Source organism: Trachemys scripta, chromosome 3 (assembly GCF_013100865.1).
Source record: "Trachemys scripta elegans isolate TJP31775 chromosome 3, CAS_Tse_1.0, whole genome shotgun sequence".
Classification (NCBI taxonomy): domain Eukaryota; kingdom Metazoa; phylum Chordata; order Testudines; family Emydidae; genus Trachemys; species Trachemys scripta.
In genome coordinates this window covers 88,421,940-88,439,539 of record NC_048300.1, presented here as the reverse complement: position 1 = coordinate 88,439,539, position 17,600 = coordinate 88,421,940, and the positions used below count along the sequence as shown (strand labels likewise).

Genomic DNA, 17,600 nt, shown 5'->3' with positions numbered 1-17,600 from the left:
GTCATCACAGCCTGAAATATTTTCAAAGGGGGTCCAGCTAAAAAAGGTTGAGAACCCCTGATCTAAATACACAGAAAAGCAATAATAAAAACACATGGAATCAACAAAAATTTTGCCTAACAAAATAATCTGTATAGAAAATGGGAGTGAGAAGAGAATATGTGTTTTCTGACAATGTCTGCGTTTTCAAATATTTTGTTTCAGGTGATATACTAGATGATGAGGACGATTATTTGGATGACATGCTGCCTCAGCACCCCGTAGCAGAGATGACAGAAGGCTTACATGTGGGTCCTGAATATTTTACAGTTGCACCCACAGTAACTTCAAGCAAATCTCCACTGCTTACTGGAGGAAAGCCACATCCATATAAAGGTAAGTTACGTGGCTTCTTTAAAGCAAGACCTTAAAGCTTGTTTCCTTATGCTTTTCTTGGCTGTTTGTTGTGTTCACATGTTCTCTCTTGGTTTATACTTATAATCTAAGATTTGCAGGACAGGGACCAGATTTTTATTCTGGTTCATAGAGTGCCTAGCACAGAGGGGCCCAGGATCCATGACTGGAGCCTCTGAATGCTACTGCCATACAAAAAATAAACAAGTAATTAAGCTTAACCCTGCCTTTACTCTGTTCTGTTCAGGGCAGGGTAGTTGTGCCTAAGAGAGGTGCATGTGTATACATATTATAAATCATAAGAAACAGAAGTAACTCTCCTTAGCTGTCTCGCATCACATAGCACCAGTGCGCACAATACAGAGTTGTTCTTACTTTATGTTCTTGTCAGTAAGGCCTCGTCCATGAAGTCAATTGAAAGACTCCCATTGACTTCAGTGAACTTTGGTTCAGGCTTTAAAACCATAGGCATTGTAAGCAGTGCCAGCTCTAACTTTTTTGCTGCCCCAAGCAGCAAAAAAAAGCGCCACTCCGCCGAGCGCTGCGCCGCTGGAGGCCCCCCCCCCACGGAATGCCGCGCTGCGCTGCCCCCCGCCACCCCAAGATTGGCCACCCCTTACCAGGTGCCGCCCCAAGCATGTGCTTGGTTGCCTGGTGCCTGGAGCCGGCCCTGATTGTAAGCAGTGGAATCTGAACTCTCTGGAAACTTGCCAGTGAATTACTTCAAACGAGTTCCTGTTTCCACCAAGACTAACAGTTTGCTTTACCCCCCTGTGCTCTGATTTTACTTATTTTTGGCAATTTTGAGGTTCAGGCACCCTCTGACTTAAATAAGGTCACTTTGAAAAACTTGTCAGTTGCTTAAAATTACTGTACAACGTTAATCTCATTATCCACAGTGTTCCCTCTCCTTAGCATTGGGATTGCCTAAGGAATACTGCAGATACTGAGGTAACATTGTATAGTCATCTCTGCAAATGGCAAGTTACCTTAGCAGGCAACCATGCTTAATGCTACGATTTTCTCATGGAGGTCACGGAATTAGTGACTTCTGAAGACCTCCATGACTTTAGCCCGCAGGCGGCTGGGAGCTGCAGGGTCCCGCCGCTGGCAGGAGCAGACTGAAGCTGCAGGGTACCCCCTCCACCTAAGGCAGTGGGGCCCCCTGAGTTCCAAGCGATGGGGGACCCCCAGAGCTACCGGCCGCTGCAGGCAGTGGGGGACCCCTGGAGCTACCAGCTGCCCCGGGCAGTGGGGGACCCCGCAGCTCCCCACAGTTCCACCCTGCCATGGGCGCAGGGTGCCCCACAGCTCCTCAGCACTGCAGGCACCAGGGGGCTCTGAGCAGACACGGGCAACGGGGGACCCCACAGCTTCTGGCCAGCTCCCTGCCTCTGGCAGTGGGGGCCCTACAGCTCAGAGATGCAGGGGAGAGGGATCCCGGAGCTCCCAGCCAGGCCTCTGCAACTCAGGGACAGGTCACTTGCAACAAAGAAAAATTCATGGAAGCCCGTGACCTGTCCCTGACTTTTACTAAAGATATCTGTGAAAAAATCTTAGCCTTAGCCATGCTCCATGTCTGTTTGGTTTGTTTAAGTGATCAACTGTCTGTGTCATAAATGATGTGTAGTTTTTTCACTCATATATTTTGTTGTAATATTATTATGCAAAGAGAATGTGAAGCTGTGAAAAGAGTTACATCAGTCTCAATTACATCAGGACTTGTTTGCAGTCATATCGTTGTGGGTTGCAAGCTGGTCTGGCTTTAGCAGCTAAGCACAGTCAGAGTGGGCCAGAAGTTGGAAGGGAGATCTCCACGGAACAGCTCAGAGCAGCAGTCAATGGTTCATTAGCTGGCCCTCTTCTCTTATAATCATTACTGAAACAATGCCCAGCATGGCATTATGCTGGGAGCAACTTCCCAGTGAGCTGTAAAGTTGAGGTCCTGGTTATCTAATGATAACATGATTTTTTTTATTTTTTTTTTTTTACACTAGCGTCGTTAACTGCAGTATCCTGCCCCGTTCCAACTTACTTTTAGTTAGGCAGCTTGTAATTACCCATCTCTTGCTACCATTTCAAACTAGATGCAGTATTCTTCACTTCTTGTCCTAACCTGATGTGTAGTAATGTTGTGTGTAGTTCCAGAGGACAGCTTACTGGAAAATAACAGAAGAGTGCTTAGAAATACCTAAAGTGTGATAGTACAGGTTAAAGTGGGAGAGGGATGTGAATGGGGCACTAAACTTGAGCCATTTCTTAAAAAGCTATCAGTCATATACTGTTGCTCACACCTAGAAATTTCTCAGGCTGTCTCTACCCTATGCACCTTTTAGTGACACATCTGTGCCACTACAGCCGTGCCACTAAAAGGTGCGCAGTTTAGCTGCTCTTTGTTGGCAGCAGAGAGCTCGCCCGCCAACAAAATAAATCCACCCCCAACGAGAGGTGATAGCTTTACTGGCAGGAGAGCTCTCCCGCTAACAAAGCACTGTCCACACCAGCGCTTTTCATTGGTAAAACTTTTGTCGTGTCAGAGGTGTGAAAAAACCAGCCCCACAAATGACAAAAATGTTACCGACAAAAGTGCAGTGTAGACAAAGCCTCAGTTAACCAGCTCTTGTTTTCAAATCACAGGTGCCTGTCTCGTGACACTCCAGTCTTGATCCATCTCTGCCATAATTCTCAAATGCAAAACTCTTCTGTTTGTTTTTTCCCTGAAATCTCCCCCTAGATGATGCTGACCTAGCTGAATTAAAGCGGGAGCTGGAAGTCGGTGGGGGGCTGCGCCATCGGTCTCCAAGCAGATCTCTGTCTGTTCCTGACAGGCCTCGCCCACCTCAGCCACCCCAGAGACCTCCCCCTCCAGGTAAGATTGCAGTTTCTTTTAAAAAGTTTTCCCATGTCAGCTGGACTCCATTGCCACCCTATTGTTTCTAGTAATAATGAACAGGTAAATACCTCTACCTGTTTAAATCCCCATCACCTGCTGTTTGTCAGGCACTTTTTTCCCTAAACTCTTGTGGTGTTAAACAACTGCTGTGTTTCACTCTAGCGGTGGCTGCATTTCAGTGATGGGTGAAGTGGTTCTTTGAAATAGTTTGGGATGAAAGATACTCTAGAAATGAAAGTCCTTTCTTCACTTTAGTGGAGTTATAATGGTTCATGTGTTTCACATACACCCAACAGCAAAGGGGGAGAATTTGCAAAGAACTGGTGCTTTGGTACAGTAACAGAGACCAGTGTTCATTCTCATTGAGTCTTTTCTTTTTAATACTCAAAGCATTTTCGTACAGTTTTTTGTTTATTCAATTTAATTTTTGATGCAATATTTCCGTTAAAAGCTTAAACAAAATATTTGTTGGTCTGATTTTTGTCCCTTCCCATTAGACAGTTACCTCACATAGAGCTGAGGATAACAGTTGTTTTTCTTCATTTGATGGGTAGTTTGACCTCCCCCATGGCATAGATTTCTGAAGGGGAAGTGATGGTGTTCAAAGCTCTACTCACTTAGATCCAAAATGAGAGACCAGTCATGTCAGATTGTTCAGATTCACCCATAGACTCTAAGATGAGAAGGGGCCATTATGATCTTCTGGTCCGAATTCCTGCATAAATCACAGGCATTAGACTTTCATGCAGCACATAATTTCTAGTTGCTCTCTAGAGCATCTCTTTTAGAAATACATTCAGTTCTTCAGCATTGTCCTTCCTTTCTTATGTGCTTTGATCAGAAATGAATAGTTAACAATATTGCCATTGAAATAGTCAGAGCTGGGCTGCAGTATTAATGCCCAATTGAGATTATTATTATTAACAAACACTGCACAGGCTCTTGCATTTGAAAACTCATTCTTACTCCCCTTGCAGCTGGAGTATCTGTCAAAAAATCTCCATCCGATGGTTCCATCTCCTCAGGAGGCCACTCCCTGTGTTCCATCCTGCAGACGGCAAAGCTTCTCCCAGGGGCGCCTCAGCAACCAGTGAGTCCCTCAGCACCATTGTGCCACACAATTCACTAAAAAGGGGACCAGGTGCTACTAGAGTCTGAACCCACCAGCCAGCTGATGTGATTTAAGTCAGGAGTGCTGAGCAAAGCAGTAAGGATACATTCACCCTGTAATTACCCAGCATCAGTAACTGTTGGGCGTAATCAGAGCAGAGTATGTGTTATATACACTTGCCTAGGTACATATAGACACAGACAGACTTACTTTAATAAATAATGGCCACCTCACAACTTGAACATGATTAAACTACAGCTATTTAACCAATTTCCCCTTTAAACTTGTCAGCTTTGCCTGCCTGCTACATTCTAGATTTAGTTACTTTAGCTATCTGCCAGTGGCTCTTTTTCAATGCCAAATACCAATATTCAGCATCCTCTAGACCAGTGTTTCTCAACGACCGGTCAATGGACTGGTGCCGGTCCCTGAGATCTCCCTGACATAGTTTAAGAAGGCAGCCAGCTGGTCACTGGTATTAGAAAGGTTGAAAAAGACTGCTCTAGACAGGCCCCAGGTTCCATCTAAATCAGTCTTTAGAGTGGCCACGCCATAGCTCCTGGTGTCCTTCCCCCATTTCCAGAGGGAGAATCATCTGCCTAAAGCTCCCAAGCTTTACAGGCAGGGATTCTGCACGGGAGTGAGCTGGAACTACAGAGTTGAAACAACCATGCTCTAGTATTTGGCTATAGGGCCAGCAGGCCCGCAATCATTTGATACTAAGGGCAGGTCTACACTGGAAGCGCTACCTCAGCGCCACTGTACTACGTCTGGTGAAGACATGCTATGCCAATGGGAGAGCGCTCTTCCATCAGCATAATTACTCCACCTCCGCAAGAGGCGGAAGCTGTGTCGGCCAGAGAGCGTCTCCTGCCGACATAGCTTGGTGTGGACAGCACTCAGGTCGCTGTAATTTGCGTCGCTCGGGGGGGGGGGGGGGGGAAGTGTCTTTTTCACACCCCTGAGTGGCATAAGTTTGATCAATTTAAGCAGTAGTGTAGACCTGCCCTAAGGCTATGTCTACATTTGAACTGCTACAGTGGCACCGCTGTAGTGCTTCAGTGTAGCCACTCTCTGCAGCGACAGGAGGGACTCCATTGACGTAGCACTGTCTACACTAGGAGTTAGGTCGGCTTAACTGTGCTACTCAGAGCTGTGGGTATTTTACACCCCAGGGGGAAAAAGGTGGGTCAACCCAGTTTTTTGGTGTAGGCCTGACCTACGATTGAGGTGGTTGAAGGGTGGAGGAGGCTGCGCAATCGTGGCAAAACTAAGACAACAGAGGTATGTTAGGTTACTTTGCTTTAGTACTAATGCTATCCCACATTCCAGCACAATGATGCTGTTCTGTGATCCTATGTCAGCCACTGCTTGTCCAGTGCCCAATGTATACTTAAAGTGAAGTGCACATGAGAAACCACCACGACCATAGTTCGCACCCTCAATGGAGAGGCCCAGAGTTGAATTGACCTGAGGATTAGACTTTCCTTCCTCATACAGAGGATCCCCTTCCTAGTCAAGAGGAGGCACGTTAGTGGGACCCTGTGGGGATCTTTGCAGTGCTGTTCCCTGTGCTGTACCTTCAGACTTGGCTCAGGGCTGTGACTGGGGGCACCTTTTATGGAAAGTAAATTTACACACAAATGCTATGAAAATATATCCCTCTCCCTCCGTCAGACAAGAGACTGGTAATGAGATCAATCGTGACAGCAACAGCCAGTAGCAAAGATCTAACAGCTGCCCAAGAAAAATTAAAATAAAGCCATTTTGAAATATTAGTAGATTGTGAAATGGCAGCCAGTGCAGTTCTGTGGAGACAGGTGCATGAATCACTGGAAGTGATTCCACCTGCACAGTGTACAGCCTGCAGGTTAAAGGGTTGCACAAGAAAAGCATTTCCCTTCAGAATTACTCACTCACCTACTCGTTTCCCCCGTTTATTGTTGTAAGCCTAAAGCCCGGACTGGAATAAGTAAGCCTTATAACGTCAAGCAGATCAAAACCACCACAGCTCAGGAAGCGGAGGAAGCTATTAGATGTCTGATGGAAGCAAAAGGAGGTAAGCAGAGCTTTCCAATGGCGTTTTAAAATCTCCAAATAAAGGAAATGTAGGTTCATTTCATCCTCCCTGACCATAACCTAAATAAGACATGTATTTCCTTTAAAACACTCATATTAAACTCAATACTGCCTTGTGGGGTCCTGCAAGATTTTTCTTTGAAAGTTTTCTGTCAGCTTGGATGCCATTAGCCTTTTTATTTCAAGATTACTTAATTTCTGTCTTTTAAAAGGACTCCATGAAATTAAGTCATATTTTAAAATATGTCCTTGCAGTTCCTGTTACTAAAAACATTATAGATTATGGTACCCAGCTGTACTCTGCAAAAGACGGCTGTCACCTTCCTTCTCAACAGATCTGTTCCCTTTGTGACTCCAGGGGGTAGCTGCTTGCTTTAGTAACAGTGTTCACTTCCCCAGCTAGCAGGGCAGAGCCTACACAGCAACAGTAGAGAGAGCTGGATTCTAGTCAGGCTCACACATCAGCCACAGAATTGTTAACTAAATTGCAAATGCAGAGTCTTTAGTGTTGATGAAGCATAAACTAGAAACAATTCAGCTTTACTCTCACATCCCAGCCTGAGTTTATAGGGCTGGCAATTAGAAAAAAGAAGTCTTTTCATTTGTAAAACTGAGCAAATGTAATCTGGAATCATTAAGAGAGAATAACCCTGGAATACCACAATGCCATTTTGATATTTGCTCTTCAGAGCACGTTTGCACATTAAAGGAGAAAGAATGGGTGAAATCAAGTTTACTTTGCACTAGTTTATTACTGTTTACTTTTTATATTTCACTTGGCTTAGCTAAGAAAACTAGGCTGGTCAGTTTCATTTTAGGATTCTCATGTTCTAGTACCACCTAGCTCTTCTACAGCACTTTTCATCCATAGAACCCAAAGTGCTTTACAAAGGAGATCAGTATCATTATCCCTATTTTACATGTGGGGAAACCGAGGCACGGAGAGGTTAAAGTGGCATGCCAAGGTCATCTAGCTGGCCAGTGGCAGAGTCTGGAATTTAACCCATCTCTCCTGAGTCCCCACCATTGACCTATCAAGTAGGTCACACACACTAGCACAATGCCGCTGGGTTGGGTTAGAAGTACTGCCGGCAAGGAGTATAACAAATATGCAATGACTAGTTTTCATAAAATTAAATAAATTCTAATGATATATTTTTGGTGAAATTCTGTATTTATTTCCAAAAACCTTCATCCTTCAGCCTGAACACTGTCACCGTAAGGTAATGGGCAAAAGCATTTTGGAAAACAAGACCACGAAGGAAACAGATCTTTGAGGACGCTTCAGACAGATTCAAACAATGGTTGTTTTTGCATTTCAGGAACACAAGAGGATGCTCGGAAGCCTGCTCCAGTAAGAACCCAAACATTCACTCAGCCTGACTCCTTTCCTAGCATCACAAAGTCAGCATCATTTCAGGGGTCACAACCAGGACCAATGCTCCTGCCTCATCGCCCTCCACCCAAAGTTCCGACCGTAAAGAAGCCAGTGCCCCTGCAAAGAACTGAAGTCAAATCAGAAAATGTAAGATAGCCACAGCAGAACACATCCAGCTATTCATTTTGCATAGTGTGTTTTAGCAGAGGGGGCAAGTGGTTAAACAATTCACATGAAATTCTGTCATCTGGCTCAAGCATCTGTTTGAGCTCTTCTATCCCGGAAGTGTCATTGCATATGGCAGTCACTGGGGCCTGTATGCACAGTAAATGAACATCAAGTAGAGGAAATCATTATCCCCCATTTTGACAAAGTTATCACTAAACTTAGCTGTCAGCATTCAGCTCTTTAAACTTCCCTCTGTGATGGTCCATCCTCCTAGTGTTTTTTGCCCTTCTCTGAACTCCTAGCTTGGCTACACCTTTCTGAATTGTCTAGAACTGAACACAGAATTCCAGATATTGTCTCACCAAATCTGCATCTCCTCCCTGACTTACCTCTTACGTGTCCTAAACTTGAGATAATTCATTGGATCTGGTTTGATGACTACTCTCAACCCGACGTTTCTTTCTGTATTGTTGCTCTACTGATCACACTACATCACCCCAGTGTAGGTTTCCTTCAGTAAGATCAGAAGGAAATAGTCTGCTAAAATGCTGAGAATTAGTCTTTGGGGCTAATGCAGAAATCCCATTTTAATTGTTCTTACCTCCCTCCAAAGCCCTTAGTTCAAACTGAAGTCAAAGTTGATTGGAAATTGTTTTTTAGATTTTTTTTAAAAAATATTTACTTGGGACAACATTTGTTGCTTTTTTAGAGGAAAAAAAACAAAATCCCCAAAGTCCATCCAACCAATTTTGTTCATAGCTGCTAACAATTGTCCCTTCTGAACCAAGTATCTGCAGGTCAGGCTTTGAACCAAAAATAATGAATGTATGAAGTTATAAATCACAAAGTCGGTTCAATAGAGTCACCAGGGCTCTTGGTGCCAACTACACTACTCCAGGATGTGCCATTTAAACAGCACTTATTAATACTAACAAAACGTAGCCAAAAACTCACAGGAGCAGTGACCTGCCCCAACCAATAAAGAGTAAAACAGGGTCTCCAGGGAGGCAGGAACCCAGTGGTTAGAGTTCTAGCCAGACCCTTGGCTCTGCCACAGCCTCTGTGTGACCTTGGGCAAGTCGCATAGCCTCAGTTCCCCATCTGTCAAATGGGGATAGTAGTGCTTGCCTACCTCACAGCAGTTTTGTGAGGATAAATACATTAAAGATTGTGATGCTCATATAGTACAGTACAGTAATGGAGGCTATATAAGTACCATAGCTATGCCCCTTCATATTCTTCCTCTGTGACAGCCTTTGCTAGACAGCTCCTCTCTTGAGGTTAGTCTTTAGGTCTCCATCCTACCTCATTCTGAAAGGGCACTTACTGTATCCCCTAAGGCCGTTTGCGCAGCCTTCCATTGAGCAGAACCACAAAGGAAAAAGAAAGGTAGAGAAGTAAACCAAAAACATCCCCACTCCTTCACAGACATACATATCACCAGTATATTATAAAGAGCAGTCTATTTAACTCACTCCCATCATCCATGTACTCCTGAAAGATCTCAAAATAGAAAGGCTGCTGTTATTTAACAGTATGATATGAAAGTTCCTATACGAGTTTGTCCACAGCAGACTCAGAGTATCAGCCTGCACTAGAGGGGTGTAGATTCTAGCGCACATTAGCATATTGTACACTAATTGGCCTAGGTGACCTAGCTAGCGCACAGTACAAGTTCCCTAGTGAGTACTGATATAATACTGTTTGAAATGGGACAACATTAACACACACTGGGGAACTTCTAGTGCACACCAGCAGAGTCCATATGGGCCAGTTACTTCACAACAACCTACTGTGCATTAAAATTTACGCCCTTCTGGTGCAGACTAATGTAGGATGTAGACAAGTCCTAAAGTGATGTTTTCCCCCTATCTGGAAGTGAGTTTAGAAGTGAGCTCAGTACCTCAAAAAACCCCTTCCACCTCTTCCCCCCCACTTCCCCCCCCCCCCCCCCCCCCCGAAAGCATTTAGTAAAGTACAGGAGATTTAACAACATAGATCTCTAGACATAAATGAAAGGGGGATTGCCCTGTATTCAGTATAAGATGCATTTTCTGAGCACATAAAAAGACTGGTTTGGTACCCTATTATACTAAGGGAGAACTCAGGAGTTCACGTGGTTTCGCTCAGAAGTATTGAGAATAGGAGATCGAGAATAAGTTTTACATCGAGCTAATTAGTTAGCACTAATTTAACCTGGGCCCAAAATACATTAATCTATGGGCTGCTCAAGCAAGTGCGCCTGGTTAGTGATCCTGGCCGTGCAGTTTAAGCATACTGGGCAGGAATGACCTTTTCCTTCCCTTAACAGGGAGGGAGGAATCCATATGGCCAGGACTTTTTAATGGCAGGGATGGTGACCGCCGTGGCCCTAGTAACGTGACAACACCTTTAAAAACAAATGCAATTTCACATTTTTTCCTGATTAACCCTTTCTGCTTAGAGAAGGTTTTTTTAAGTGGAATATAAGGCATTAAGGAAGAATGCAAAATTCCACATTATGATTCAAACCCTGGCCTCAGTAAGACACGAATGCACTTCCTGGGGTAGCTGAAACTAATTGTCCTTTAGCCTCATGTATCACAAGGTGCCCACGGCTAATGCCCCATTAATACAATCCCTGTCATCCCTTATTTCAGTATTATTACAGCAGCAGGAAAATGTAACAGTAAAAGAACTCCTCAGAATTGTTGTGGCTGGATGTTTGGCCCCACGCATAATTCTAATGTGGAAAAGAAAATGGTCACAAAGGGATTTGTTTTTAACACACGGAGTGAAGAGCAGGGTTGCTTTAAAGCTGTTACTCTCATGCCTTCACTTTCCACTTCCTCGTCTCTCTCAAACAATTCCACCAGCTTCTTTCAATAATGCACTCAACTCTACTCACATCCTCTTTATCCCACCTATTGTTTGAGCATTTTCTCATCTGGATGGGCAGAGCTAGTGCTGCGACCGAGTGTGAATCGAAAATGCTGCTCTGACTCGTATTTCTTTTGTTCCCCTCTCTCAGTCTCTGTGTCCGGAAGAGCAGCTTGACCAGCAGCCCGTCCGCTTTCACATTGGAGTGCCCGAGTCCTGCCTTGAAACCAAAGCCATTACCAGTCCCACTAGGATCACCCCAGTTCCTAAGCCGAGAACAACGCCACCTGGGAAAGCTCCGGAGAGAAGAAGCAGCAGCGACAGGCAGCCTCCCAACCCAGGCACTTCAGAGGACAGTGCGCTGCCTCTGCAGAACTCCTTTGCCCCAAAGGTTCCACCACGAAGAAAGAAGTCTGCTCCTGCTGCCCTTCACCAACAGGTGCTTCAGAGCAGTAACAGTCTGCTTCTTAGTGGCTTAACATTCAATTTCAACAACAACAATAGTCCTTCTGAGTACAGCCCTCCAATACAGGACTCTGACATCCTCCCCCTTTCTCGCAGAGACTCTGATCTTTCAGCTCCCACATCCACTGCCAGCCCAGACAACAGTGGCACTAAGCACTTGACACCAACTGCTTTGGACTTTATTGCTGACCTTCAAGGCCCTCCTACTCCAGACATCCAGCAACCACAGCTGTTAGACACCAATTCACTAACAGAGAGCGCCAATCTCTTGGACCTGGATACAGACGTTTCCTTTCCTTTTTCCACACTAGCAACAACTAGCCCAACACACACTCCGAGAGATTTGAAACTCCCCAGCCCAAAGGAGTTCAGTCACTGGGTTACATTTAGTGATGATGAAGACAATGGTACATTATCAGAGGGAGTCAGCAAACTGCTGGTTTTAGAGCAAAACAAAAATACCCGGATGGACACAAATGCTAACTTAGAGTTGTGAGATTTTTTTTTCCTACAGAAATCTAATTATGATACAAGATAAAAATCTGCTTTGAATACAGAGTTGTACTAAGTCTGGCAAGGCCACATTTTATTTTTGTGTTTAAAAAAAAATACTATTGTCAGGCAATACTGTACAACTTGCAAAAAAATCTTTAGTCTAAATTATTTCCCTTTTTCTAATCCAACTGAAAAGTAAAGTGACAGTTCAGGTACAAAGTATTTTTTTAAAAGTATGTAATGATGTATGAAGACAACAAAAAAAACGTGTATAGGTATAATTTATATTTCAGATAATTTCTAACACTTAAAATAAAGACTTGTCTACATGGTAAAATTTACCAGCAGAACTACAGCAGTATAATTATACTACTACACTAATTCGGAGGGAATAGTGTCCCCAGGGGGAATTATCCTGGAATAACTTTAGCAGTATAATTACACCACTATAATGCTGATGGTAAATATGCTGTAGACAAGCCCTATGCTGCATCTCTTTCATGTGATTTACAACTATGCAGGTTCTGTACTCTCCTGGTATTAGCCTGCTGGCTAAATTCCTCAATCCTTGGCCATTATTGTTAAGTAAGAGGGGTGGAGAGATGTGGGGTGGAGGATGTTATGGATTAGGTGCTCTCTATTTTGATGAACATGCTCGTTTTTAATCTCAACCATGCAAATGCACACAGATATGATGGGTTCCTTATCAGCGTGTGTGATACTAATAATGATACACTTATGAAAATTATTCTAGAAGCTCATGTTTTCTTTCAATGCATCCTCTCCTCTACGTTCAGATTTAACTGATTCTGTTCAATGCAACCTAATGCTAAATGACTTGCTATCCAGTGAAAAGGCACATGGACAATGACTGTCTATAACTTTGGAAGGGACTGTGCAGGCAACCTGCTAGTAAACATTCCAGTTGTCTGTGTACTGTATGTATAGTCACTGATAGACTCCTGTGAAAGTACACTAGATGTTTGACCACTACTCCGACCTTTGTGCCCCTCTGTTTCTTTACAAGGAAATAACATGTTCATGCTTAGCTACTAATGAAATAATAAATGAGGATGAGCAAAGGGCTGTCTGTATGTTTACATGAGTGCTACACTGGTCCGGCAGTATTCAGCATGAGCAAGAGTAGCAGAATCTAGCCCTAGAGTGGAAAGGTGGTTTACTAATTTCTACCCACTGATGGTAAAGGTGTGTGCTGTCCCCTCGAGAGCATACAGGTGCACCTTCCTTATTCACCTCTGCTGAATACTTGTACTCAATTTAGCAGGTGTAAGGCAATTAAAGTACTATCTGCCATTTGGAAATGAACCCTTAGCACCTACATCAGGGACAGGCAAATCTGAGAAACTGTGTGACAGCACCATTTGTCAAGAATTATATTCCATTAAGAAAATGGTAAAGAGAGACCGTTAACTTTTTATTTAAGGGAGCTACTAAAGGGGAAGTGAGAGGAAACCAGAAAATAAGGCTAGGAGCAAACTTGGAAGTGGAATGCTCGATGCAGACTTGTCTCCCCAGATAATGTAAGATTACTGAGGCAATGAGTCAAATTAAAGGACATTGAGATTTCAGTGGGAGGGGGAAGACAGGGGTAGTAAAAATACCTTTAAGAAAACACTATTACTTATATGCAACTGTTTTGTAAAAGATAGGCTGTAAAACTAACTAATTCCAAGAGCATGAAAGAGTTTTGTCAAATTAAATACAGAATTCGCCATGGTCCTCTGCTTGTTAGGATCAACTCTGAAGGAAAATACTGATATGACAGTGATGGGTGCTGTGTTACAGCACAGACCAGTATCAGTGGGTTGCAGCTATACCAACAGTGCATCTGAGATTAGGGTAAGTAAAATGTATAGAAATAAGCTAAAGCTGAGTCCAAGTCTTTGCAAACGCTTGGAAGGTTTAATGCCTAAAGATACAATATCATGGTCCATGTTTCAGATATAATAGTCTGGGGAAAGTATTTTGAACAGCCAGGGACCTTCCCTAGATACTCTTCAAACAAATAGTCCTGCAACTGCTGCTTTACTTTCCTCCTTATATTTACCTAGCACTGTGGTAGGACATCATAAGCTACAGGGCCAGTGTTTCTAATGGAACTATAGTGCAGTTAACATGCAATTCTCACAAAATGCTACAGCTGATGTCAAGTTAGAACAGGCCATCATAGCAAAGTCACCTCTGCATTTGCCAACCACTTTGGCGTTTATGCTTTTCAAATGCCTAAGATTTAGCTAAAGGGAAGATAGCCTGGATTTCTAATGAGGCGTGTTAGTGTGCGCTAGTTAAACATTACCTGTGGTAAATTTGTGAAGCATTTACATTGTCTGTGGAAAGCAGGCAATTAAAAGTTTTTACACGCGTGTTTCAGTTCAGGCACAATAACTTATCAATGGAATGAAGCCCCGTTTTGGATAGAGAATTACTAAAATGATGCGAACATTTTTAAGCAATTGGTAAAGGTGAAAATCCAGGGTCTTGTATTTAAACTAGACTTTTTTTGTGCTGAGGTTGTAAATAATGTCAATTAAACGCCTTTTCTACAAATCTTAAATTGGTTTAATTCTCTTCTCACTTGCCTAGGTAATTTGGGATGTCAGACAGTTCAGTTCTTTTACTATCCAGCCTTGCTCAAGCCACCTTATCTCTACTGCTGAACTCTAACCAAAAAAAAGACATTCTATATACAAGCAATGCTGCCTTTATAGGTAAGCTCTTCGCTCTCCCACTCCATGCACATTTCTTCAGTAATAAAGAGGCCAGAGACAGTTTTAAAGTGTTCAGTTCCACAAAGGTGAGCCACTCTGAAGGGGCTGGCTACTTAGTTTCCTGGTTCATCACAACCTCCTGGTCTCCTTTAAAAAAAAAAAAAAAAAAAAAGGGGCGGGGAGGGAACAGTGGCTTTTTATGGATACATTTCAGCATAAATCATTAAGGGCTGTAAAAAAATAAAATATGTTTAGTACCGTATCCAACATTCTGTGCAACACAGATAATTTAACAGCCCTGGGACTGCTAATTTATGTTGATGAAAGAGTTAGCAGGAAAACTAATTAAAGTGGATTTATACATGTCAACTACAACTTGTTTAATTACTCCACTTTTCTAAGTAGCCTTCAGCACTAACTATATCTTTTGTCTGTATAAGCAAGTGGTGACCCACGCGTTAAAATTAGAATCCCTCCAGCAAGCAGCTTCATACAATCAGCGACTGCATATCAAAACAAATCAAGGCGAAGGAACAGGTTGATTGAAAAGGTGGATGATGAACTTGACATGGCAACTAACCTGGTTCTCAGATGATCCCCGAACAAGCCAATCTTTGAGGTAAGGGAAAACCTGGCTGCCATCACTGCCACTCATTTAGTGAGCACATGAGGAGCTGCTGAGTAGCCAGAGAAGAACCGTATACTAATAATGGCAGCCCGCTATGACAAAACTGAGGAATTTCCTACTACTGAATCATTCAGAGAGGGCAAGGACAGAACTGCTGGAGCCAATGGCATCTCTTCAAGGAAAGGCAGATCCTCTGGCAAAGGCTGCTCCAGTAGAGGTGGCACGATGCCCTTCAGCATCTGTAACAGAAGCTACTCTTAAGGCTGTTCCATCTAGATCTCCCCTTGGACAGAGTTCGGGATTCGAAGGCCAGAAGGGACCACCGTGACCATCTAAGTCTGATCTCTTGCATAACACAGGACTTCCCTGAATTAATGCCTGTTTGAATTAGAGCACATCTTTTGAAAAAAATAAACATCTAGTATTGATCTAAAGATTTCCAGTGATGGAAAATCAACCACACCCCTTGGGAAATTAGTTGAATGGATAATCACCCTCACTGTTAAAAACTTCAGGTCTGAATTTGTCTAACTTCAACTTCCAATTATTGTTATACCTTAGTCTGCTTAATCAAAGAGCTCTTTCATCAAATTTCTGCCTCCTGTGTGGGTACTTAGACTGTAGTCATCTCTTAACTTTCTCTTTGATAAGCTAGAGTGAACTCTTTCAGTCTTTCACTACAAGGCGTGTTTTCCAATCCTTTAATCATTTATAGCTTCCAGGGCCAGAAGGGACCATTGTGATCATCTAGTTTGATCTCCTGCATAGCACAGAACAGCTTCAAAATATTTCCTAGAGCAGATCTTTTAGAAAAACAACCAAGCTTGGTTTAAAAATGGTCAGCGATGGAGAATGCACCATGATCCTTGGTCAGTTGTGCCAATGGTAAATTGTTCACTGTTAAACATTTTACACCTTATTTGCAGTCTGAAGTCATCCAGCTTCAATGTTCAGCTTTGGGATCGTGTTATACTGTTCTCTGGTAGTCTGAAAAGCCCATTATTAAATATTTGTTCCTCCGTATTTATAGACACCCCTAGGCCTATGCAAGTGGGATGCATCCTACATGTACTGGCTGGCCATTGCAAGAAAGAATCATAGGAGGTCAATACAATGCAGGCCAAGATGACCTGTCCTTGCTGTATGTGAGGCTGTGATCTTGGTCCTGATACTTTCTCTCTGTTGGGCATTTAGAGGAGTTACAGGACTTCTTTTGCCAAGGTGGACATGAGCTGGAAGGCTTCTTATTGGAGTCGGAGGAAACCTCTGAACAGTCCATGGGAATTGGTAGTGTCCACTCTGGTGCGGCTAGAGAATAGCCCTATTTATCCACAGTCGAATGGGAGAAGAGCTAAGTTGATACTGAGGTTAGGACCATCACTGGTACTGAAAAAGCCTCCCAAGAAATAGAGGGCCTCACCAAGGGGGCCAGTACTGGGAAATCTTCCATTACTGGTGCCAAAGAGCACAACAGAGTTGGTGTGGACTCCAAGGGGTACCCGAGTTCCGAAGTCTCGGGTGCCGAAGTCAAGGATGTAGACAGTGCTGAGGACAAGGGGCATATTGATACTGGCTCTACAGGCAACTGCACCAAGGAAGGCGCATCCTTTTTCATTGGTACCAAGGCCATTGATGGTAGCAACCTCAGCCCCAAAGCTATAGAAGTCAAGAGGCCTGGAAGAGCCCACAGTGCCAATAGTGTGCCCACCTCTCAAGTTAGGTAAGTAATTGTGAAATTACTAAGTAAATGTAAAGAAGAATCATAATGGCATAAAACAAATAATTCCATCTAAACTAGATAAAAAACCCAAGTTGCTTCCTCAGAATGTGATCTGGAAACATGTTTAAAGGCTTATCTAAGGAAAGATTCGCTCCAAACTTGCATCAAAATGAAGAATTTTTGTAGAAGGAAGAGGAATCATCAGGTAGTCAGCAAGTGGTTAACAATATTTGCTAACTATGCACAGATCTGCAGCTACATTACCATCAGTTGGAAAGTGTAGTAGGTTTGTTGGGTAAAGGACACAGGTGCAGTGAGTCCTGCTGAAAACTATGGTCACTATTTTGGATTGGCATGCAATATGGTAATATCAATACATTCCATTTAGCAGATTATTCAAGTTTAATATATTTTTTCAAGAGCTATAGTACAAATTAAAAAAAAACATATTTCATTACTATCTCCCAAACACAAAGTTACTGTATAACCCACATATTAATTTAAAGTTACACATTAATACATTTGTTAGTTGCAAAAAATTGAAATTTGTTTCAAGAATTCCAGTTACTGTAGCTCATACAGACAGATTTATTGTACAAGGCATTACAAAAGACTCTGGTTGATCTGACTCCGTTAGCCAAAAAATGTCTTTTTACTCAAAAATGGTTCGCATCACCCTATT

General features: G+C 43.0%; 1 protein-coding gene across 1 annotated transcript in view; it reads left to right on the top strand.

The window, feature by feature from the left end:
* Positions 1-11,958, top strand: part of SYNJ2 (synaptojanin 2) — an 81,482-nt gene extending 69,524 nt beyond the window's left edge. The window contains exons 22-27 of the mRNA XM_034765316.1: positions 205-375; positions 3,128-3,262; positions 4,264-4,376; positions 6,348-6,456; positions 7,799-8,001; positions 11,033-11,958. Coding sequence (XP_034621207.1) covers positions 205-375; positions 3,128-3,262; positions 4,264-4,376; positions 6,348-6,456; positions 7,799-8,001; positions 11,033-11,842 — 1,541 coding nt within the window. The 3' untranslated portion in view covers positions 11,843-11,958. The remainder of the gene's footprint in view (positions 1-204; positions 376-3,127; positions 3,263-4,263; positions 4,377-6,347; positions 6,457-7,798; positions 8,002-11,032) is intronic.
* Positions 11,959-17,600: the final 5,642 nt, after the last annotated feature.